Below are 24,679 nucleotides of genomic sequence, written 5' to 3' on the forward strand. Positions count from 1 at the left end.
GGATGCCATCAGAAAGCCAGTTCAAGATTGAGGGCAACTATTTCTGTCTTGAATCTGTTTAACTCAAAGGAGTTAAACACATGGGGCCTCTGCCATTGGGTGTCTGCATCTGGCAATGGGATCTAAATGTATGGTTCCCATTTGTTTGATTGATACCACTCTATTACCATTCCCAGAGCATGGATATTACCTTTGTGGGGTGAGTATAGGTACTCTGAAGGCACCAGATCTCATTTGATCTTGGAAACTAAGCATAGCCAACTCTGATTAGTAATTGGATGGGAGACCACCAATGAACACTAGGTGCTGTATGCTATATTTCAGAGGAAAGCACTAGCAAAACCACCACTGATATTCCTTGCCTAAGAAAGTCCTATGAAATTCATGGGGTTACTATAAGTTGATAGGCAGCTTTAAGGCACATGTTAGAAACGGAAAGTTTGCGGAAATGTTGAAACCGGAAGGGGATGGGACTTTTTTCCTTCTTTTTTTAATCTGGAGGGGGGCATTTTGGGAAAGTATAAGTAGTACTTTTTAAATATATCAAACCCAATCTTATTCTACTGGTTTAACAACACAACATGCTTCAGTATTTTACTAATACTGTAATATTGTTGTGATTTTATTGAATATTGTAACTTGTATTGTTATTTTAACTGATGTAATCCCATCTCAATCTGAAGGGAGAGGCAGGAAATATAAATAAATTATTATTATTATTATTATTATTATTATTAATTCATAACATATTCAGTAAATAACATTTTACTAGTTGGTAAAGCCTTAATTTTGCATGAGCAAAAACATAACCTATACTAGAGATACCTGCAGTTGCTGCATTCCTAAACACAATTTTTGCTATCCAAGGGGTAGGAAAAATAAAAAGAGAAACCTAAAATTTTGTAGTAATGTGTTATTTATATACAAAGTCCTGTGCATAGCTGGATGCACATTTTAACTCAACATTGAAAGTATTGTATTCTTCAATACTGTATTATTATGAGCAATTTAATCCCCCATGATTCTACTCTCCTAATGATAGTGACACTCACCTAGTGCAGAAATTAATCTTGGATTTAAGTTTCATATATATCAATGATCTGGAAGCCAAAACATTAAGGAATGGTTGAAGTAGTTGGCCTTGTTTAGCCTGGAGAAGAGAAGACTGAGATGTGATCTATTAGTTGTCTTCAATTAGCTAAAAGGCTGTCATGTGGAAGATGAAGTTTTTTTCCTGCTGCTTCAGAATGTAGATCCAAATTCAAATTACTAAAAAGGAGATTGCAAGTAAACATTAGAAAGAATTTCCTAACAGTAATTGCTATGAGAAGAGATGACTCACTAGAAAAGAGGTATTGTTGGTAAGGCGGAGGGCAATAGGAAAAGAGGAAGACCACATTACAGATGGTTAGATTCAATTAGGGAAGCCACGGCCCTGAGTCTGCAAGACCTGATCAGGGCTGTTGATGACAGGGTGACTTAGAGGTCTCTTTTTAATAGGATCACCATAAGTTGTCATCAACATGACAGCAGTTATGAGCAATGAGCTATTGGACAGTGGAATAGACTCCTTTGGAATGTGGAGGACTTTCCTTGGTTGTCTCAAAGGTGCTATGAGATCCCCTGGCATCTCTTTCACTGCAGGCTTATAAATAGAATTTGATTGCCCACCAATCACGGTTATTTTAAAATGGACTTCTGTAAAGGTAGAGAGTTGGACTAGCTGTGCCCTTTGGTCTCTTCCAGTTTTATGGTTCTGTGATATGTGCAGGAATTATGCTTTAATTATATAATACACATGTTCATAAAAGGCAGTTCCTGGTATTCTGAATAAAATATCTTAAAAAGCATTTCAGTAAATAAAAAGGGAAATTTTCATACTCTGCTGCTTTCCCCATAGTTTTCTATTTTTTCTAGTTGAAATTGAAAAATTGTCTGGTGGGGGAGGAGGGGAGAGGCTGTTTTTGCTCATCTTTCTCTCTTTCTTTTGGACCTTTATCTCTCTAATTACAGCTTTCAGATTGCTCCATAGAGCGTGGTCATGATGGCTGGAGGACATGGGTTCTGTAGCCTTAAAAATTTGCTTCCTCAGGTTCTGCCAATCCAAGGTCTGTTTCTGATGTTATTGACAGAATCCAGTGCTCATTTTTATTTAAATGATCACTGTTTTCAGCATGGGCAGCATAGGTTGACTGGTGAGTGTGTACACATGTATATCATTGAATTGTGGCTTTGTGTTCTGTTTTATATTTTCATTATGAAAACCCGTACCTTGGAATTCTTACCATTCTTTCAAGAGAATGGTGGAATTTGCATTAGAGCCACTTGGCACAGTTTATATTTTCTTCCCCTAATCATATCTGCTCAAAAATGAGAATTTTGAGTCAGTAACTATTGTTTGTTTAGCTATCTTTGGGAATAGCCTTATTGGGACAGCCAAAACTGTTTTGTTTGGTGTAATTTAACATTAAAAAAAAACTGACAGAGCTGGTGTTCTTACTGCTTTGCTAAAATGTGTCTAACAGCTGTTTCTTTTCCAGCTTTAAATATCACCTAAAATTTTCAAGTCTCACTCCATAAATTAAAAGTCTGTAGTTTAAAAACTATTTGAATAATTAAAGAAAAAACAGTTGTTGGAGAGTGAGTGAACATAACCTAGTAACTTGAACTTGGGTCTTGGAGCAAATTCCCCAAGGATTATATTACTTGGTTGGCTGCTTCACACAGTTTGAGCTTTTGGATAAGTTACTACATTTCTGTGCACACAGCTCTACATTTGTAAGATGAGAACAGTACTACTCCATCTCTTCAGGTTCTGCTTTATGAAACTGCTTTGAATGAAGGGGGAGAAAGTCCGGTATAGTTCCATATAGTAAGAAGAATATGGCACCAGCTAGTACTGAAGTTTTTTTAAAAAATCAATTTGTATAAGGAATGACATTTAGTATTTGTAGTTGTCTTGAAGCTGAGGCACACAGTAATATCACAAATCCAGTTTCTCAAGCAGGAAAGTAGTGACCACAGCCACCATTATGCTTGTTAATGGGGAACAGCACTAGGAAGTACAAGGTCCTTTTCCAAGGATTTTGGCTGAAATTCTCTTGTTGCACTACACTGGTGTAGCTGTATCTGTGAAAGAGGTAGAAGGAGGAAAAAGACTGCAGTCACAAAGCAGAGAAAATCACTGTCCTCACCATTAGGAGGGAAGGGATTAGACTGTTTTACCATTACTTGGCTGCTGGGTGAGCCCTTGAAGTCAGCATGTTCTGGGAAGGCTGACTTTGAAATTGCCTGTCCAAAGTTCAGCCTACAAGCTAAGCAATGCCGAGGCAGGCTGCTCAGAATCTGCAGCATTTCCTTCCTGATCATGTTGATAATTTTCTCTACTTTCTTATGCAGCAGTCCTGCAAAAGGTACAACGTACTTTACTGCAGTGCCCCTAACAGTATTTTGGCCTTGGAGTTGGGGAAATAGTAGTGATGAAAAAATGAGAGGTGTGAAGGAGAGACCAAACACAGTGAAAATCGTCAGATTTTGCTAGCAGTGTAGGTTTTGAATGATGTTAAAATTCTGTTATTTAAAACTAAGGGTCTCATTTTTATCATGCAGGAAAATAAAGATAGAAAATAAGAAAATAACAATAGTATTGCAGTAGAAGATCCTCACATTCCCAATGGGGTTGCTCCTATTTAGAATTTTGGCCAGAGCTTAGAAAGTTACTTTTTTGGACAAGAATTCCCCAGCCATAATGACCACTGACTGGGAGATTTTGTGAGTTGTAGTCCATAGTCTTTACTATGCAGGACCAAAGCCACAATTTGACTGAAGACTGTCTTCACAACATGAGGTCAGTTCCATATTGAATCTAGGCCATCCCTGCCTTAAATTGATTTAAAAGGTCCCCCCAAACAACACTGGGCAGCAGTTGGGACAGTGTCCCACTCTGCCACCTGGCACCACTGCTGCTGGCACAAGATGCTCCCTCAGGTCACAACGAGGCATGTAGCCATGTGATTGACCTCATTTTCAACCTCAGAGGGAACTACCTACACCAATTGCAGCTGCACTGGGTGGCACAGCAGGATGTGTGTGTATAGAGCTGCCCAGCATTGTTCCAGAATGTAGAATACTCTGGGAGCAGCCCACAGTATTCTGACTAGTGTGGACCTGCCCATAGTTCAGTAAATAATTTTTCCAAGCTCTGGTTTGTAGTTGCTCATATAGAAATCTACACCGAGACATATCTATGAAGCTCTTTCTGTTCAGTATAATGGAAACTAGACAGAAAATGCTCAGCCTTTCTTCCAGACAGGAGAAGTTAACGTGTCTTTCTGAGGAGAGTATTCAGACAAGACTTCGGACCTTACAGCACAAGGCTCCTGGGACATGATGAGAACGGTCCAAAAGGGGCCAGGAAGGGAACGGAACAAGTGGAGGATGCATTTTACTGCACACCTAAGTCCCTCACTTGTTCCGTTCTCTTCCGTTCCATTCCCAATCCGTTCCAGAGGACTGTGATTTTTGAGAACTGTTCTGAACAGGGATCAAAAATCGCCCCCTCTGGAACAGATTGGGAACAGAACGAAATGAGTGAGGGACTTCTATGTGCAGTAAAATACATTCCCCACTCGCTCCAGGCCCCTTCCGTTCTCGTCACATTCTGTGGAGCCCCTGTACAGTAAGGTCCTTAGTTCTGCTTCTTTGCTGAAAAGAGGCCCCTATGTCAAGGAGCAAAGAGGTAGTTGGTTGGTTGGTTGGTTGGTTTCTTTCTTTCTTTTGCAAGTCCACAAGATCAGGCATGTTTTGCTACCTGCATGGCTTTGCTGTGTACATTTGTTTGTTATATACAAGGTATTGACTTTAAGGTCTTATGGTCATAGGACAGGGGGATGCAGGTGTCAATAAACAATATAAAACAACCACAGTCAGAAGATCAGCACTCAAGTACAAAAGGAAAAAATACGATCCAGTTCACTTGTGCTTGTCTTCATTCTTCCTCTCCAGCTGGTATTTCAGAGAGAAGTTGGGGCCCAGCCCCAGACTACATTGTGTGACATCTTTTCATTAACTTCTTGCTCAGTGAAAATTTGCAGTCTTGTTAAATGGAGCAGAAGAACAACTGCCTTGGTTTCAAACACCTTATGATTCCTTCATGGCTGTTTTTCTTGGAGGGGGGGGGGTAGTCTTCAATACTCCCATGCTGAGTTAAACAAGCAGGATGCCTTGGTGCCTTAAGGGAATCCTTTACCATGAATCTGTAAAATGAATGATCTAGCAGACAGTTAAAAAGACCAGCTATGTATCAGCTAAGGAACATTTCTTCACTTTTTAGGAAGTTCCTGCATTATGCTGGATTGGGTAACAGATTTGATTAATCATATCTATTGCCAGGGTGCTCGTGCTGATGGAATTATTGTAAATTTTGTATTTAAATTAGATATAATCTCACTGTCTCCTACCTTCAACTGTATGCTTTGTCCATCTACTCCAACCATATGCACTGGAAAGGGCTTGAACTAGATGACCTTTGGTACCTTCCAACATTGTGGTGCTTTGTATAAGTAGCAGAAAATGTAAGACTGTTCTCCATGCATCTGAAAATTTACCCATATAAACCCATGTAATAAATCTGTCAGTCTTAAAAAATACAATGCAATTCTTTGTTGCTTTGCTTCAACAGACCTTTGAAACAGATTGGCAAACGTCTCTAATATTCCTCAATTATTATCACTTTTGATTTTTGTTTTTAGTTCTTTGCCTTCAAATGTGCATCAAGTTCCAGTTAGTTTAGTACAGCTTTATGAATATTCTATATGTATATGTCCTGTATTAGTGGTATGAAAATGATAGTGTTGTATAAAGTGCAGTCAGCCCTCCTTATCCACAGATTTTTTTATCCATGGATTGAAGCATCCATGGCTTGAAAATATTTGTTAAAAGTATAAATTCCAAATAGCAAACCTTCATGTTGCCATTTTATATAAATAACATCATTTTGCTATGGGACTTGAGCATCCAAAGATTTTATTATTTGGAGGTGGTGGTGGTGGTGGTAGTGGTCCTGGAACCAAACTCCAGCTGATAACAAGGGCCCTACAGTGCACCAAGGATGTCTCTTTACAATTTCCCCCTTCTTTTTAATCCTTGGGGTAGTCTCTTTTAGGTCTGTTGACACATGACAGTATATGCTGGAAGGGCTGAACAGTGCATCTGAACTTAACATTGACAAAATATGCCCCTAAAAAGAGTAGTATTCAATATGCCCTTCTTTGAGAGAAAGCACCAGTCAGCTTACTAATAATATAAAAATACAATAACCATTTGACAGTTTGGGATCATATAAGCATATAGTTTTAGTAAGTAATATGTTGTACAATTCCTTTCAGACATATTAATCCTTCTTTTCACCAAACTAGTGCTTGATATTTTCCTAGGCTTGCAATATTACTCATTCCCTCCCCAACCTTTTTTTATTTCTTTTTTAAATAGTTCTTGCTGACAACCTGAAATCTAACCCAGGAATTAAATGGCAATACTTTAGTTCAGAAGAAGGCATTTTTACTGTGTTTCCAGCCCACAAATTTCGATGCAAGGGAAATTATGAACATCGCAGCAGGTATAACTTGTAAATGTTTTTTTAATTATATGTAGAAAGCCTATTGCTGAATAATATGAATAACTTGCTTTGTAGTTTATCCTCTAGTCATTTCATACAACCATATAGGTGCAATGGCTCTATGTCAAGTTTCAGCACATGGTGCAGTCATGTGGTCCTAGAATGGTCCCACAACAAATGACAGTCAACATGCCATTGTTCAATCAAAATTACCTCTGAAGTTGAACCACAAACAGAGAATTAGATCACTTGCAGAATGAAGCAGTTATAAATCTCCTTCATAATATAATAACTAGTCCCTTGAACCCATATTGTCAGTGCAGCTGTGTGGTCATGTGAGCTGTAGTGTTCCTAAACACTAAATACTTTCACACAGATTAAATCAGAGACAGGATTGTGGTATATGTATTGTTCTGGTTTGTTTATTAATATTATCTCTGAATGTTAGTTAATGCTACAAAGATTCTGGCAAACTCTTAAAAACTAAGTTTTATTTGGCACAAACACTTATGGACCAGCTCACTTCTTCAGATGCATTAAACAGCTTCATCCACTGCAGTCCATGAGAGCTTATTCCAAATAAAACATTTCAGTTCTTAAGGTGTCACAGAACTACTTGTGCTTTTGCTGCAATACACTAACAAAGTTATTTCCCCTTCACATTAGTTAATGTCCATTATGAGCTTTTAAAATCCAATTTTGTTACCAATGTATAATTAAAGGTTATTTTAAAATGAACAGCTGATCATGCCAACTGTTTTATTTTGTTGCCTTTAACCTTCTCCTGCATTCCTTTTCCTATTAAAAACAACTAGAGTTCTTTGTCTTTTGATGCAGTAATATTTAGAGCTAAAGTTCCTTTGTTTATATCAAAGAGTCTTTGGTTGAGACCAACTGAAAGCTAGAGCAGGGTGTGTGTTCCTGTTTTGCTTTTTTAATTTCCTTAGTCAAGATTAGTCCAATTTGTTCTAGCTTTCAACCCTCAAAGAAAAACAAAGCAATAACAACAACTGTCTAGTTAAACCAAGGTTGGGAAATATTTTCCCACCAAACATACAAAGCATAGCTCATTTTTATGCCTATTCTGGAGTGAGCCCCAGTGTAACAGGCCCTCCCTCTTTTTAAGGCACAGCTTAGTGTCATTCAATTGCCTTCCTGCCTGGAAAGCACAGTTCAGGTTTCTGCAATTTATTTAACATTCTAAAACTTTTAAATATCATCTTATTTCCAAAACTAATTGGAGATAACAGCATCCTCTCATCTCTGATCATTGACTACAAATGACAGCAGGAAAGGCTTGCTAGTCAGATGGATAACCACTTCATGTCCTTTTGGAGGTTCCCTATCCATCAACTAGCAAGTACTCCATGGTTTTAACAAACTTGAAGCTTTTTAAAATAGTATATCAAAATAAGAAAGCCTTACAGAGCATGACCTATATGAATGAATTCTAGAACATTAATGGAAAGGAACCTAGACTGTATCTTATGATTATATAAATCTACACCTAATTCTCTAATGCAGTTTTACACTGCTTGCATTGATTTTGTGCATTATGACACAGTAATTATCGGGTTAGAATTGTTGTATCAAGTACTACAGATATACACCATGTCAGTCTTAATTCTTTATATATATATAAATGAGATTTATTTTTAGAAAAAAGATGGAGTATTATTTATCAAAACATTATAATTTGTTATACTGACACTAAACGATAGATATGATATAAATCAGTATAGACCAACAAGTATAGATTGTTATGACAGGTTTGAGGGACAGGCCATGGAGACTATTCGTATACCAGTCCCTCTGCTCCCCCCCCCCCCCCCCGGATTTTTGGCCAGGCTAACATGCTTTTCATGTCTCAGTGTTTATCATGTTTGTCCTCTTAAAAATCCCATCAGGTAGGTCATTATTATTCCAGCTTTTATATATTGGGAGGTAAAGTGAAGAGAGAGCATTTTGCCTACGGCTGCCAAGCAAGTCACTGGCTCATCAGGGATTTGCTAAACCTAAAATCAACACATGAAATGAAAAAAATACAGGGAGCATTCAAAACATGTTCCAAACAGTTTTTAAAATGCCCTCAATTTGGGTCTTCTAGATTTATTTGCAACACATTTGCAATGCTAAAGCAAGGCCTATCCTAATCCTCTGTCATTTCCCCATCCCCTGAACTGGAAATGATGCAAAAATAAACAGTAATGCAGTTTCTAATTCTTTTTTCCACTAATTTCAGGCCTGTCTACGTCTCTACGGTTAGACCGCAGTCTAAGCACATAGTTGTTATTGTGGATCATGGGGCTTCAGTGACAGAGACACAACTCCAGATTGCTAAAGATGCAGCCCAAGTTATTCTGAATTCAATAGATGAACATGATAAAGTGAGTTAAAGAAAAAAGTGAGAGCACAGCCCTAATCCACACAGTCTTTCTCAATGGGGATTGGATGGGGTGGACATGCTTCTTCACCATGAGTCATGTCTGCTTGCAGATACCCTTGGTGTTACATCCACAGAAACCCACATGGGTGCATATCCGTTGCCAGGAGTATTCCAACTAATGTAGGTAATATAGAAAATATTTGGAGGCTGTGGTGAGGCCACTATGGATCAGTTGACTCCAAGACTGTTTAAATATTTGAAGGGATGTCATATTGAGGAGGGATCAAGCTTGTTTTCTGCTGCTCCAGAGAACAGGACCTGGAACAATGGATGCAAAGTATAGGAAAAGAGATTTCACCTCAACATTAGGAGGAACTTCCTGACAATAAGGGCTGTTCGACAGTGGAACACACTCCCTTGGGGAGTGGTGAAGTCCCCTTCCTTGGAGGTCTTTAAACAGAGGCTGGATGGCCATCTGTCGGGTATGCTTTGATTGAGAGTTCCTGCATGGCAGGGGATTGGACTGGATGGCCCTTGTGCTCTCTCTTAACTCTATGATTCTAAGAACTTCTATTTCCTTATTACAACATAGTATCAAGCCCCTTGGTTTCACTGCTTTTGGAACAAGTATGAGGGAACCTCCTTCACATCACTTATACTACCCAAGTAGTGTGGGCCAGCAGAGTTTTGGAAGTGACAGATGATCAGCCACTTTACTACTCCCTTGTGTTCCATTTTGAATTGTGTGTGTTTGTATGTGAATTATTTCTGCACAGAATATGTTCAAAGTGCCTCCCAGGGCCAGTGTGGCAACACTACCCCTGTGCAGGAGATGGAGGGAAGAGCCTCCAAAGCAGGGTTATTTCACTCTCCTTCCTTCATGTTCAACATTTCTGAGAAGGAAATTAGAGAAGATCCCTATAGGCTGAGCTTTGGCTGTCATTTTAACACCTGATTACTGGCACAGAATTTCCTTCTGTGACTACTACAGATGAGATTGTTTCCACATGTTGTAGTCAGCAGAAAATCCCAGCCCTTCCCTTTGCCCTGTATTTCACAGTTAACTTTGCTCTTCCCTTAAATGTTATGCTGTTGCAGTCTTGATATTTATTACCCATAATTTGGTGTAGTGCTTTTTAGTGTTGGACTATGACTCTGGAGACCAGGGTTTGAATCCCCACTGAGCCATGGAAACCCACTGGGTGACTTTGAGCAAGTCACACACTCTCAGCCTCATAGAAAGGCAAGGGGAAATGTTGCCAAGATAACCACTTAGGGTTGCCATAAGTCAGAAACAACTTGAAGTCAACAACAACAATCTAGAAACATAGTAGTGATATTCAGCGTTTGGAAATGTTCCTTTTTGGACTATGCTTTCCAGAAATCTCCAGCCAGCACAATCATTGGGATTCTGGGAGTTGTAATCTAAAAAGTGATATTTTCAAGTCCTTGTGGTTTCTGAAATAGCAATAAGGAATACAGATGTCAACGTTTATATGACAGAAGAAACCATATTACTTCTTTGGCAAAACAAAGACAAAATCCTTCTTCTATAAGCCTAGCCTTTCTCTACTTGACAGGTTTGTACTTCAAGCTTTATTTTCTTAGACAATTGAATTTTAAATCCACATAGTCCGGTGTGTGCTATAGCAGAACACATAAAAGAATTCTAAGCAGTAAGGTAATCCAGTGTATAAATATATCTATCTATCTATCTATATTTTTTTCTCTTTTAAGATCTCTGTGTTAACTGTGGCAGACACAGTAAGAATCTGCTCCTTGGATCAGTGCTATAAGACATTTCTGTCTCCTGCCACCAGTGAGACAAAAAGGAAAATGTCCACTTTCGTTAGTAATATAAAGTCATCTGACAGCCCTACTCAGCATGCAGCAGGATTTCAAAAAGCATTTCAGTTGATAAGAAATACAAACAATAGCACTAAACAGCAAGCAAGTAAGTCTATTATTATACACTATTAATTCTTTTTTCTTTATCCTTGCATCTTTCTCTCTTGCATTTATACTCCCTTTTTAAAATAAATTGAATTTCCCCTTTTAGCAGGGGATAAAAGTGGTAACATTTTGTATATTAAAATTATTACTTGGAATGACAAGGAATGGGTTGGATTCAAGCTTAATAATGATTAAAATACATCGAAATTTCCATTGTTAAGATTTAATTCAATCAAGATTAAATTATTTAATTTAGGTCTATTCTGAACAGTCTGGACCTAAACACTGTATTTTAAATTAATAGGTAAAATAGCGACTATAAAGCATCTTCCTTTCCATTTGTATTTATACACCTACCAACTCTTCTTTTTTCACATCTCTCAATAATTTTAAGGCCCTTATTAGGAGATAGTTCTCACATAGAATGAGAACATGGACCAAATATTGGTATCTTTTTTGGATGAATTATTGTCTAAGCTTCTCAATTTGATTTTTTAAACCATAGGCATATAGGGGCCTAGATAAAGTTATGGAGCAGGAGTGACCAGCTTTTTTTTTTTCCACTGAAGGTTTCATTCCCAGAAGAACTTGGAAAAATTATTTTTGGACTGTAAGCTTCAGCGATTCTTGGAGTTGTATACCTAATCAATCAACCAATCAATCAACTTTCCAAGTTCTGGTCTCCTTGTGAGGATTCTTTTGGGTGCAAAATGTCAGTGGCATACAGGGTCATAGCCAAACTAGAATGGTGTCCACCTCTTTTCTTTCTGCTACCTCCTTAGGCCAGTCTCCCTATTTCTTTCCACTCAGCAATCTGAGAAGAATTGATAAACTGCTCTTGCCAAATGTCTGAACTAATAACTTGCAAAAAATAGGCTGAAGGCCACTTCAAATTAGGCCATAAGCAGCAGGCTTCCCATCCCTGATCCAAAGGACTTGGATGTAGTTCTGTTGTGAAACTAAGCAGGTCTGGGCCTTGGCAGCTTATGGATGGAATATTGCCAGTACAATACTAGGCCATTACCCAAAGCATACTGTAGGTGTGTATGCAGTGTAGATAATATCTAGTAACATATAGTCTGCTATGAACAAAAGGACAGGAATTTCAGATAAAGCATATTTTTATTCAAATAACTAAATGTATGGCATACTAAAGATAGTTTTTAATCTAGCAAAAATAAGGAGTGAGCTGCACAGTACCAAAGAGTTTATATATACCAGAAGGTATATCCATCAAACTTAGCCACTGTGTGCCCTGCTTTCGACATGCAATCACAGTCCAATAGAATTGAACAGCTGTATCATGGCCAGAGTGCATCATATGTTAATGGCAATGCTTCATGCACACACCCTACTAAAATGGTTTGTGTACACAATCTTGTATATACTCAATAGCTAATGTACACTAATCTAAACAAGCTAACCTAATAAAGTTAAAAATAGTATAACCTCCACCCCACATCCATCCTGATAGTTAAAAGTGCTAAATAAACCTGCAGTTCATAATAAATGTTAGCTAAAACTTCAAATTTGCCATCTGGTTTAGCATTAAGCAAGAATGCAGTACACTGATTGACATAAACCTATCTTTAATACAGTTGAGGTGGGGTGTAACTGAAGAACAGCTTCACATCCAGTAATGAACTTTTGCTGCTTTTATTCAGAGCTTATTCAGAGTTCCAATGTCACATGGTGTTTATCTTTCCACTTGTTCAACCAGAACCAGTCATTCTTCTCCACATCCAGCAGTCTCTCTTTGTGAGAAGGCCTGTAGCTCAGATTTTTGACAGTATGGCAGGCAGGTCTACTGCTAGCAGGTGAAAGGAAGAGAGTTCTGTTTGTGCTGGAACTGAACACAGATGTCCGTGCTGAATCCAGGCCTCCGGTTAAAAAAAGGGGGAAAAAAGCTGCTTACAGCCTTAGCAATCTTTGTTGGGTTCAAAATCACGAGGATTTTTAAAAATTATTCATGTAGGAAGGCCCTTGTACATCCTCCTCCCCCATCTTAATGGAACATACCTTATTCTTATAGCAGAAGGATTGAATATTATCCACAAGCAACTGCATTGAAAGACCATACTATTATGTAATTTCAAAAAGAGGATGTGCGAAGTACTTCCATTTCCTTGTAAACAATCTCCTTGCTTGTTTTCTTTTCTAGCACAAAAATGATTGTTCTGGTGTATTGTGAGATTTTTTAAAAAACATCCTGCTCTTCCCAGCAGGCTGTGCACACATGTCAAAGAATCCATACATCCCTGCCCCGCCCGGAGGTTTGTAATGCAAAACATTATTGAAGCATATCTGGTATGAAAGATAAGAATGATACTGAAAAGACAGTTGTTTATGTACCCCTCAGCCTTTCAGCAGAGAGCAATGGACACTTCTTAATTAATTTACACTTCCACAGTTCTTTTCATTCCAAGAGGATTTACAAAGCTTTTATAAATGGTAAATCCATATGCAACTTTTATGCAATTCACTAACTCAGGAGGAAAGAAGAGACAAGTGCCAATATTCTTATGGATATAGTCTGTTGACTCTGGCAATTTATGCCAAGAGACTGAAAACACTTGAGTATCTTTCACTTCAGTTTCTTAGTACAACAAAATACAAGATTTTGAAATTATAAGGATGGGCTTTTTTTGTAGCATGAGCTTTAGAGCCGTAAAGTTAAATCCAGAAGACCAGTGTTTTAGTAATCCATTCTGGCTAAGTTAATGATGTCAATAATATCTCCCTAACTCAATCTTCTTCAGGCACTGGACCCTCCTCTATAAATTTTTGTTTGCCTGAGAAAACAATAGGGGGATCATTCTGTTGTTGGACAGAAATTGTATTTACTTCTTTCTCCATTACTCTTTCCAAATATGTTGGAGTTAAGGTTTCTTAGTAGAATCTATTTTTTGTATTGAAATGAGTGCACAGGTGAGGGAGGTAAAACCCACCCTTGTCTTACCTGACCATTCCCAGATATCTTCTTTCATGCTTTCTCCCCTTCATCCAATATTGGAAGAGACCTTAAATGGACAGTGAGTAAGAATATGTATTTTGTGCGTTTATTGCAGATTTTAGAATTGGAAAGCATAGCCTCCTGCCCATTATACCCATACTGTCACTCTTTGTAGGTGACCTAACTTTTTGTTACTTTGGATACAAGGTATTTTTATTTGGAGGTGAAAGTTAAGTTTTTGGATTTTGTCTGGATTGAAGGATTTCCAAGAACGGTTTAGAACCATTATTAGCTGAAGTGGAATTGATGTTTATAATCCAATGTTACATACACATAATATTTGTTAATATATTATAATATAACAATTTCAATCTTATTTTTCTTCTTAGATACAGATATGGTCATTATTTATTTATCAGCTGGAATAACATCAAGAGATCCATCAGAAGATGGCAAAAAAGCCACCCTTCGTGTCATCAATGAAGAAAATAGTTTTCTTAACAACTCTGTAATGATCCTTACCTATGCTCTAATTAATGGTAAGGGGCAGTTAGTACTGTGTTTCTAATAAATGCAACTTCCAAGATTGCCTCTATTGTCTGACAATTTTCACATTTCAAAAAGTAATGTTGGATCAGAGAACCTGGAATCCTGCACTGGCAAAGTATTTTTCATGTATTACTTTTCTTACTATTTTTCACAGTGATTTTTGCATTGGTCTATATATATATTTCAGAAACACCTCAGAAACTGTATTTTGAAGTCTGCTCTTTGTTTACCTGTGATGTCTGTTTTGCAGAGGGAGTTACAGTTTTAAAAGAACTAGCATTTCTCCGAGATCTGGCAGAACAAAACTCAGCAAAGTATGGGGTGCCTGACCGAACTGCATTACCTGTGATAAAAGGGAGCATGATGGTCCTGAATCAGCTGAGCAATTTGGAAACTACAGTTGGACGGTTTTATACAAATCTCCCAAATCACATGATTGATGAAGCAGTCTTCAGTTTGCCTTTTTTGGATGAAATGGGAGATGGTAAGTGTTTAAAAAGATCTGCCAAATTGAAGATACCTTCCTTTCTGATTAGAACATTTTGCCTGTGTATTCCATTAGTAATTTGTAGCAAACTTAGTAGCTGGGATTTTTACATGTCTGCTCCTTAGAGAAACTGTGAGGTTAGGAAGACTGCTCATAGAGACATTGCATTGAAAATACTCTGCCCAAAGAACAGGAAGCTTGTTGTGTGGAAAATAAGAGTAATGTGACATTGCTTTCAAAAATCATGATGTTCTAGGTTACAGTGTCAAGGGGGAATTCTTCTGTTCGTAGTTCTGCACATTTCCAAAGGGCTAGACTTTACCCACAGATGCATAATTTACATTCTGGCATACGTTTTTGTTGTGAAAAAGTTATGTCTGAAATGGACAATTTTCAGTGGAGCTAGTGACTACAAAAGCCTTCTTCCTGATATGTAGGGCAGGAACAGAAACAGAAAAAAGTAAATTTAAGCTGCCACTCTGACTGCACAGAACAACTTCTCTTCCCCAGAATAACATATCTTCTACAAAAACACCAGCCATCAGAGTTCTCAACTGGCTGTGGGAGTGAGAAGATGTCAGTAGTTCTGCATCCAAATTTCCATGCATTTTTGTTGCTGCCAGGGACCTCCAGTATAGTGGATCTTTTAATTCTTTTACTTCAGTTCAAATAACTAGCAAAGAGTAGGGCAAGTCTTCCTCCTGAAGAATTCAGAAGCAAATAGATTGGTTCTAAAGCAGTATTTGGAGGCTGCAAATAAAGTCAAAATATTCAGAAAAGATGGTGTTATTGCTGGTTGGCAGTACCAATCCTGATCATTCTTGAGAAAGTGTTATTCTGCTTCATGAGACTGCTTTTTGATCTTCCTTTACTCCTAAACAGAAGTCAGGAGCTTCTTCCCCTCCCCCCACCCCCCGGCCTGTATCTGCTAGTCTGCAGCTTTCATTCTTTTTTTCTCCTTTTCAGAAGGGATCTTCCACACTTTTATAGTCTACTATAATTGACTTGTCTTGGCTGCCCCTGAAGCTGACATGAGATCAAACTAGACATTACATTAGAAGTCCTTTTGTGCATCATAGTGCATCATTTTCTGTGTTCTTGTTTTGTAAAGTAGCTATTGCGGTGAATGGGCTGGAGCCATCTGCAGATGTTCAAGTTGTGGTGGGCAGACTATATAAGTTATATACAAAACATAAATGAATTTCATAGAATCATAGAGTTGGAAGAGACCACAAGGGCCATCCAGTCCAATGCCCTGCCATGCAGGAAATCACAATCAAAGCATCCCCAACAGATGGCCATCCAGCCTCTTCTTAAAGACCTCTAAGGAAGGAGACTCCACCACTCTCTGAGGAAGAGTGTTCCACAGTCGAACAGCTCTTACTGTCAGGAAGTTCCTCCTAATGTTGAGGTGGAATCTCTTTTCCTGTACTTTGCATCCATTGTTCCGGGTCCTAGTCTCTGGAGCAGCAGAAAACAAGCTTGCTCCCTCCTCAATATGACATCCCTTCAAATATTTAAACAGGGCTATCATATCACCTCTTAATCTTCTTTTCTCCAGGCTAAACATACCCAGCTCCCTAAGTTGTTCCTCATAGGGCATGGTTTCCAGACCCTTCACCATTTTAGTCGCCCTCCTTTGGACACGCTCCGGTTTCTCAATGTCCTTTTTGGATTGAGGTGCCCAGAACTTGACACAATATTCCAGGTGGGGCCTGACCAAAGCAGAATATAATGGCACTATTACTTCCCTTGATCTAGACACTATACTTTTATTGATGCAGCCTAAAATTGCATTGGCCTTCATGTTTAGACTTGGGCTCCCTCTCCAATATATCTCATTATGTACATACAAATATTCCAAAATCTGGAAAAAACAAAAACAAAATCCAGAACTGGATTTCTGGTCCCAAACATTCAGATTGTTTTTTATGGATGTACTTATTTTCTCTACATCCTCTTGGGGGCCCTGGCAGGTTGAGAAGTGATAAACAAAATTATTCTGCAACCAGCTTTGGTGTGCAGCTTTAAAGAAAGGATGTGAAACATCTCTTCTGGAACATATGTGGCTACTGAGTGAGCCTTTTGTTACTGCTGCTTCTGCTGATTATATCATTTATAGATGTCTCCTTTAAACAATTGAGGACAACTTACAACTTATATGCAGTTGTTAGATGTGTTTTCTGTATGGCTCTATTTATTTGTTTTTTCTTCAGGGGAGTCATCAAAATTTCTGAACTCATACCTGAGCTTTTAAAAACTTAATCTCAGTAATTTGGAAATGCCATATAATTGCCCATAAATTAAGTAGTGTTTTTCATTGAGTGGATGGTGAAGAAGGGCTTTTGAACTTTCAGAATTATATATATTTTTTGTTAAATTGTTTCTTTTGTTTTATTTTATTTATAATATGCCTTTATCTCCAAATTAGGATGTAACACAACTGGAAAAAAAGATTAGCTAAATAGATGCAAATAAAAAAAACAAAAGTTATAATAGTAAAGCACAATTAAAGCACTTGAATCAAAAGCAAGTTAAATAGAAAATCAGTAAGATTTTAATAATCAGTATTATTGCTAAATAATAGATCTGAATTGGAATTAAATGATGAGTGGTTACCAATAGCACAGACATGAAGAAAGGTATTTGATATAAAGAAAGATATTTTGATATAAATTTGATGTATGTGAAATGAGGAAAAAATGTGTGTACATATTTTTTTCTTTTTATTCAGAAACAGTTGTTTTTGTCAAATTGATTATAATAAGTATAAAAAAACTGAGAATGTAAATAAGATTAAGATGTGAAATGAGCAAATCGAAATAAAAAAATATTTTTAAAAAATCAGTAAGAAAGTAGAGCTAGTAAAAGCTCTTTTTTGTGGGCCAGTTGGCTGTGAAAAACACATCTGAATAAAAAAGGCTAGATGTGATTCAAATCTAAGGGTGCCTCTATATTGTAGAAAAATACAGTTTGACACCACTTTAAATGGTGTAGCTCCATATTATGGAATGCTGGGATCTACAGTTTCACAAAGTTTGTTGCCTCCTCTGCCAAAGTGTGCAGGTACCTCACAAAAATACAAATTCCAGGATTCTATAGGATAGAGCCATGGCAGCTAAAGTGGTGTCAAACTGCATTATTTTGTACAGTATTCACCCTAGATTATCACAAAAGATACAAGGCCCCAAAGAATAATTATAATATAGTAGCAGGTTTGCTTCTTTTCCAAGGACTGTCAAATATATGAAGAATTAAAATAATAGGAAAAGGAAGGATGGACTTCGTCAAATGAGGTTTGTTTTTTGGTGAAGGCAAAACATTTTGCAAACCATTCCTATAGTCTCTTGTCCTCAGAAGTCTAGGTAAGGAAGAAGTCAGATTGATAGGGTCTTACCCCAGGCACTAAGATCTTCCAAAATAATTGTGTGCTTCTGTTTTAGAGTGCCCTCTAAATTGTTGTACTAGGATTTAGTCTGCCAAGAGTAATGTAAAGGAAGAACTAATTTTCTAAAGAGAGGGGACATGATGCAGCAATTTTGTTAATAGTTAAGCGGGTCTGAGTGTGTTCACGCCTGGATGAGAGACAATCTGGAAACCCACATATATGCACTCTGCCTTGGTCTCCCTGGAGGAAAGGCAGGATATAAATGCATAGATATAATTACATACAATTATTTCCTATCTTGCTAAGCTCTTTTGATATTCCCTATTCATTCTTTGAGGTTATTGCTATTTATTTTTGGGGCTTAAGTGCTATCAGCATTTCAGGAATTGTATCATCAGTCTCCATGCTAAAAGGCAGAGGAAGGAATAGTTCACTAAACTTGCATAATTTCATGAGACTATTCAAAAGAACTAAATATGCATTTGCAATGCATTTTTTCCCTTTTTTTGAAAATGAATGCTTCACCTTGGTTGTATCCAGCTTTAATTTGAATTCCGTGGACATGATTCCTATTAGCATAAAAACTAATCACACCAATTTTTAAGTCTTTGAAAATATTCATGCATCCCCCTTTGATCCAGGTCTACTGGGTAGAAATAGTGTTTCCCTACTGTTTAGAAACAGAAACCTTTATTTTATGCTGATTTTACTAATACATATAATTGTGAGATCTCAGAGTGGATTTTAGCAGCAGAGACTGGTGGATGTGGCTCATCCTTTTTTTCTTCATTCTGCCTCTCAGTTGTATTTCCCAATATAAACCTCCCCCCTAGCCAAATTAGTTCATAGATTATACTAATATTGCTAATGTTGTGGTGGCTAAAATACCTTATTAAAAAACCACTGCAGCATTTTGACTGAAATTATGTACCCATGCCCTTAGGAATACAGTTTATTTCTCTCTCTCACATAAGTAACTGGCTTACGTCTGAGTAGACACATATAGGATTGCACTGTTACTTAACTGGTTAGTTTGAGTGAAAGACTTTCAAATCCATTAAAAAGGTGCCCTCAGCTAAGTGGGCAGCATTTTTTAAAAAAACAAAAACAAAGTCACTTATTTCTTATACAAGAAGTAATACTCTCTTGTAAAACAGCAGACATTGTTCATTCAGCTTTCCAAGATATTTTGGTGTGCCTCTTCCCTTCTGCCATACCATTAGCCATGGCTGCATACAGACAGGCAAAAATAAAGCTGCTTCAGGTCACTTTGGAAGTATGCTGTTTAAATGATGCATGCATCCTAAGAGTCCAGAAACTGCGCCAAAGCCATGCTTCAATCCTAAAGGCCCGAAGCAGTTTTATTTTGGCCTGTCTGTACAGGCCCCATGCTAGATGGTAGTGAATTGCATGTAGTGGGGGGGGGGGGGCGCACAGGGCATTAGTGCTATAATCCTAAATGTAGTTGGGAAGTAAGACCAATTGAATAATTGGGATTTCCCAGTAAACACTGATAGGATTAGGTATAAGAGTTTAAGATAGGATTAAGGTTCCTTTTCCATATCCACACATGATGCTGAAGATTTTTCTATTGCTAATTGTTTGTGTGTTTTTTATTTTTGTTCACAGGTCTGATAATGACTGTAAGCAAGCCTTGTTATTTTGGAAACCTGCTATTGGGAATTGTAGGAGTAGATGTTAACCTGGCTTATATTTTGGAAGATGTTACTTATTACCAAGATTCTTTGGCTTCCTATACATTTTTAATAGATAACAAAGGTACTATCAATGCCGTCAATATGCTTCCTATTTCAAAGGCTAATAATAAAATCTGAAGTATTTGAAAATAACATTACTTTTGAGTCACTCTGTCTTATTTCAGGGTTGGGAATTGTGCAGCCTTCCAGAAGATGTTAAGCTACAATCCCAGAAGCCCTACCAGCATAGCAAATGATGGGAAATGCTAGGAATTGCAGTACTAAAACATCTGGAGGAATGCATCATTCCCACCTTGTATTACTTTTTGTTGGCCCTTAAATAATTACCTTTTGTAACTGTGTATTTTTGTGTGGACTTGTGTGGTTTGGTTTATTTACTGTTATGTAGAAATTTTATAAATCCATTCTAAATACATGAAATTTTAATGAAGATTTTTTTAAAAAATATCCTTCATATATTATGTTGAAAACTTCATGAAAAACATATCCTTTTTAATTTTTAGGATACACTCTTATGCACCCTTCCCTTACCAGACCCTACTTGCTTTCTGAACCACCACTTCATACAGATATAATCCATTATGAGAATGTTCCAAAATTTGAACTGGTTCGGCAGAACATTCTTAGGTAAGACTTGTAGGTACTTAATACTTCATACAAGGATGCACAGTCTCCAGTGGAAATCATGTTGATCTTTACTGGTTGCTATCCAGCAGCTACAGTTGTAAAAAAGCAAATTCACTGTGATGCCCAATAGAAAACATGACGTTTAATCGTGCCAAGTATAGTTATTGTGGTAACCATTATTTTGATTAGGACACAATTCAGCCTCTCTTTGTAAAAACTGTTGAAATTAGTGGGGAACAGAACAGGAAATACTGAAGTGGTCTTAATTGGTTCTGGTACATTTCAGTGGGATTAGAACAGAAGAACATTTTGTGTTATGTCATATACTGTCTTCTCAGATGCTAAATGTTAGGAAGCTAAATACTATCTTCTTGGATATATGTCTCTCATAGCATACAATACCAAACAATCAGATACTCATTCTAGATTTCATTTCCTGTTTTTTAAAAATCTATTATTCTTAAGTAAATGTACTGTTGGGACACCCCCCTCCCCAATCTTCTACAAATGTTTATAGAACATATTTATCACCCTTCTGCCCTATGCATTGTTATTTTAACAAAGCTGTTTTGTGCCTATTTCTGTCTTGAAATCTCAACTCAGAAACCATTTCTGTCCCCATTCTGCCATTAATAATTTTTTACAGATCCTTTTCCTCAACATTGATGGTCATTACATCAAGACCATACAGAAGTCTTATTTCTTCACAACTTCTTGGTTTTATATGTAGATTAACAAAGAGATTAGAGAGACCCTGGAAAAATTGCTTAAAATCTGTCTCCAGTGGGATAAGATAGGATACAGAAAGAAACAGCAAGCATTAGACTGTGCAACAAAGGTGCTTTACAGACGATCTGCCGCCGTCCTTGTTTGCTGCACAAAGGAGCCGCAGCGGACAAACCGCGCAGCCCCTCTGCGCAGCAAAAAGAAGCTGCAAAAAGTGGCTTCTTCTTGCAGTGCTGTTGTCACAAGGGCGGCGAGACGTGCGGACGCTAGGCGTCCGTCATATCAAAATGGCGGTGCCCATCAGTATAGTGTGCTGCCATTTTGACACCCTCAATACATGCGAGGGGCAAGGCGCATCAGGAAGTGCTGCCCCTCGCGCGTAATGACAGCGCCCAATAGGGCCCATCGGGAACGCGCCTAAGTGTGCCACAATGCTAATTATATCAGATTTTCAGTTGCTCTGTATTATTGCTACTTATGTATCTTCATGGGTGAAGTTAACAATTAACTTTCAATCGCTGACCACCAAGTTATTTTAGTGTATATCTTCTTTGGTGTATTGTTTTTTCTGCTCATCTTTTACTATTCCTATGTTAAATAATTGGCTTAGTTTTTCATCTTCAACGTATTTTACTAAGCCTTAATCCTTATGCCACCTATGTAAGGTAGGAAGGCTTTTTAGCTTACATTTACAGTTGGAAGATGATAGGTTGCCTAGAGTCACGGAAAAGGAATCATGTTACAATGGAAAAGAGAACTGGGGCATGCAATTCTCTGCATGAACAACTTTTCATTTTTTAAAAGCAGTAAATCAGAGCAAAAAAAATATCCCTCACTCAGGTTTTAAGCAATATCTATAATGTAGAGGCTAAATTATATTTTAGGAGGAAAATCAATCCAAATGATTGATTAATGTAGTTTTCAGATAAGAATTGTAAGAAAATTCTAGTGTCATACATCTGTTATTCATCCTTCTCTGATCCTGACAATTCATATTCTAATGTACCATGCACGAAGCACTGCAGATGTTGCCCTTGCATAAGATGGAATAAAGTTAATATATAGTTCTGAAAAGTTATGGATAGTTTTGAATGCTACAACCTGCCTTTTTCATGTGGCTTAGATCAGGGAAGCGGAATTCCTATAGTGTAGATAGACAGGAACCTATATATCAGTTATAGTTTCTGGGCCCAATTATGGATGCTGGTTTTGACCTTTAGGAGCACAGATGACCTAGGAACCTAAGTATCTTACAGAGTGCATACCAGTCTTCCTTTCTGGGCCTGTACAGTCTCTTGCCAAAAATAACTCTCCTGGAACATTTTTAAAGTCTGGGCAGTAGCAATAAAACTCCAAATTTTTAGCTGGGAAAATTTACATTGCACCACAGCCTTTCTAGACCAGCCTCATATTTAAGCATTAGCCTTGGAGCTGTGTGTGTATGTGTGCATGTGCCTTCTAGTCACCTGTTGACTTAAGGTGACCACATGAATTTCATAAGGTTTTTTTACGGAAGGAATACTCAGAGGTGGTTTTGCCAGTTCCTTTCTCCAAAATATAGCCCACAGCACCTGGTATTCATTGGTGATCTCCCCATCCAAGTGCTAACCGGGGCTGACCCTGCTTAGCTTCTAGGATCAGATGGGATCTGGTTTCTTTAGGGAGTCATTGGTGGGCAAAAATTACACTGAACACATGTGAATTTGTTGGCAGTGGGCAAGAGAAACACTCTGTCCACCCTCTGTGTTCAGCAAATGTCTACAAGTGGAAAGCTTTTGGAAACAAGCATAGAAATGCAGTAAGATGTTATTGTAAAAAGAACATAATTATTTGTCCATTCTGCACTACTTCCCAGTATGGGCTAATAATGTTTGCAGACCGAATTGTTTTGTTCTTTTGTTTCATTTACAAGGCTGCCTTAGATCCTTTAATAGTAAGTGCATCCAGCATTTAGGATGTGTATAACTGTGTCTCTGGTGAATGTTTGTTGTTGTTCTGTGCCTTCAAGTTGTTTCTGACGTATGGTGACCCTAAAGCAAGCTTATTATGGGGTTTTCTTGGCAAGACTTCAGAGGAGGTTTGTCATTGCCTTCTTCTGAGGCTGAGAGCATGTGACTTGCCCAGAGTCACCCAGTGAATTTCATGACTGAGCTGGGAATTGAACCCTGGTCTCCAGAGTTGCAGTCCAACATTCAAATGACTACACAACACTGGCCTTTGGAGTGGGTGCTACACTGGTCTTTATCTGATCTGGTAATTTGCTCTAGTGAGACACAAGTAGCTAGTACTATCCCTGCTGCTAAATACAACCAGTGCATTTGGTCTGCTAGGGATATTATCATGAAAATGTGTCATCTGGAACCAGTTTTCCTGATTGAACATAGAAGGCCACAGTTCAGCATTTGGCTTTGAGTAAATGTTGCCAAGAAAACCTTACGATAGGTTTGCCTTAGGGTCCAGAAACAACTTGAAAGCACACAACAGTAACAACATAAACTGATGTAGAAAAGCAGTCCACTTCTATTTTTAATTAAGAACAAATTCCATATAGCCCTTTCTTAAATAATCTCTGTTTAAAGTAAACACAAGCATGGAGTTTCTTTCCTGTTTTAATAACTGGTGGACATTGTTGCCAACTTAGCCTCCCTCTAGGCAGTCAGCTTATTACAGTCCCCGTGAACTCCTCACTGTCTTGGCATGTAAACAAACTGCGTGAAATTGGGAAAGATGCCTACAATGTGAGTTACGCCTGGAAAATGGTAAGTGATAGAATTCATTTAAGGTATGCTAATATATTGATTGATTTAAATTTAAATGGGAGTTATTTTCCTAGTATTTCTGAGAACTGGGAAATCTGCATGGCCTGAAAGCCTTATAGTATTGGATTATAAGCCTGGAATTTCCAAAATTTAAGGATGATACCCCTGCTAAATTGTTAAGGGCTGTGTGAATAATAACATCCAAAGACATTATATATCTGAAGATTTCTTTCTAACTTTCAGAAATCAACAGAGTGTGTGCATGTGACAAAACCCTGTCATGAGAGGCACCATAGTTGTTTGGCAGGACTGTACCACAATTTTTTCTGAACCTTTCAGTTGACCCTCAGTTATAGGAATACTAAACCCATGTCTGGCATGATTTGGGAGTCCACATGTGGGTAAATTCTTCTTACATGTAGCCTTTGGCTTTGGGAATTACTTCCACAGGAAACAGTATCATGAGAACCTTCCACCTAAATATATTTTTAAGAAATTAAATTCAAGCATCCATGGA

The 24,679-nt window shown here is 37.8% G+C and overlaps 1 protein-coding gene across 5 annotated transcripts in view; it reads left to right on the top strand.

The window, feature by feature from the left end:
* Window positions 1-24,679, top strand: part of CACHD1 (cache domain containing 1) — a 163,775-nt gene that overhangs the window by 99,396 nt on the left and 39,700 nt on the right. For all 5 annotated transcript variants that reach the window (XM_089515343.1, XM_089515346.1, XM_089515342.1 and 2 more), the window contains 8 exons: window positions 6,490-6,616; window positions 8,859-9,003; window positions 10,740-10,956; window positions 14,298-14,447; window positions 14,708-14,941; window positions 19,962-20,111; window positions 20,554-20,677; window positions 24,045-24,162. In XM_089515343.1, the coding sequence (XP_089371469.1) occupies window positions 6,490-6,616; window positions 8,859-9,003; window positions 10,740-10,956; window positions 14,298-14,447; window positions 14,708-14,941; window positions 19,962-20,111; window positions 20,554-20,677; window positions 24,045-24,162 (1,265 nt within the window). The remainder of the gene's footprint in view (window positions 1-6,489; window positions 6,617-8,858; window positions 9,004-10,739; window positions 10,957-14,297; window positions 14,448-14,707; window positions 14,942-19,961; window positions 20,112-20,553; window positions 20,678-24,044; window positions 24,163-24,679) is intronic.

This window comes from Sceloporus occidentalis, unplaced genomic scaffold (genome assembly GCF_023333645.1).
Source record: "Sceloporus occidentalis isolate IW3139 unplaced genomic scaffold, rSceOcc1.0.p SCAF_3, whole genome shotgun sequence".
Lineage (NCBI taxonomy): Eukaryota > Metazoa > Chordata > Lepidosauria > Squamata > Phrynosomatidae > Sceloporus > Sceloporus occidentalis.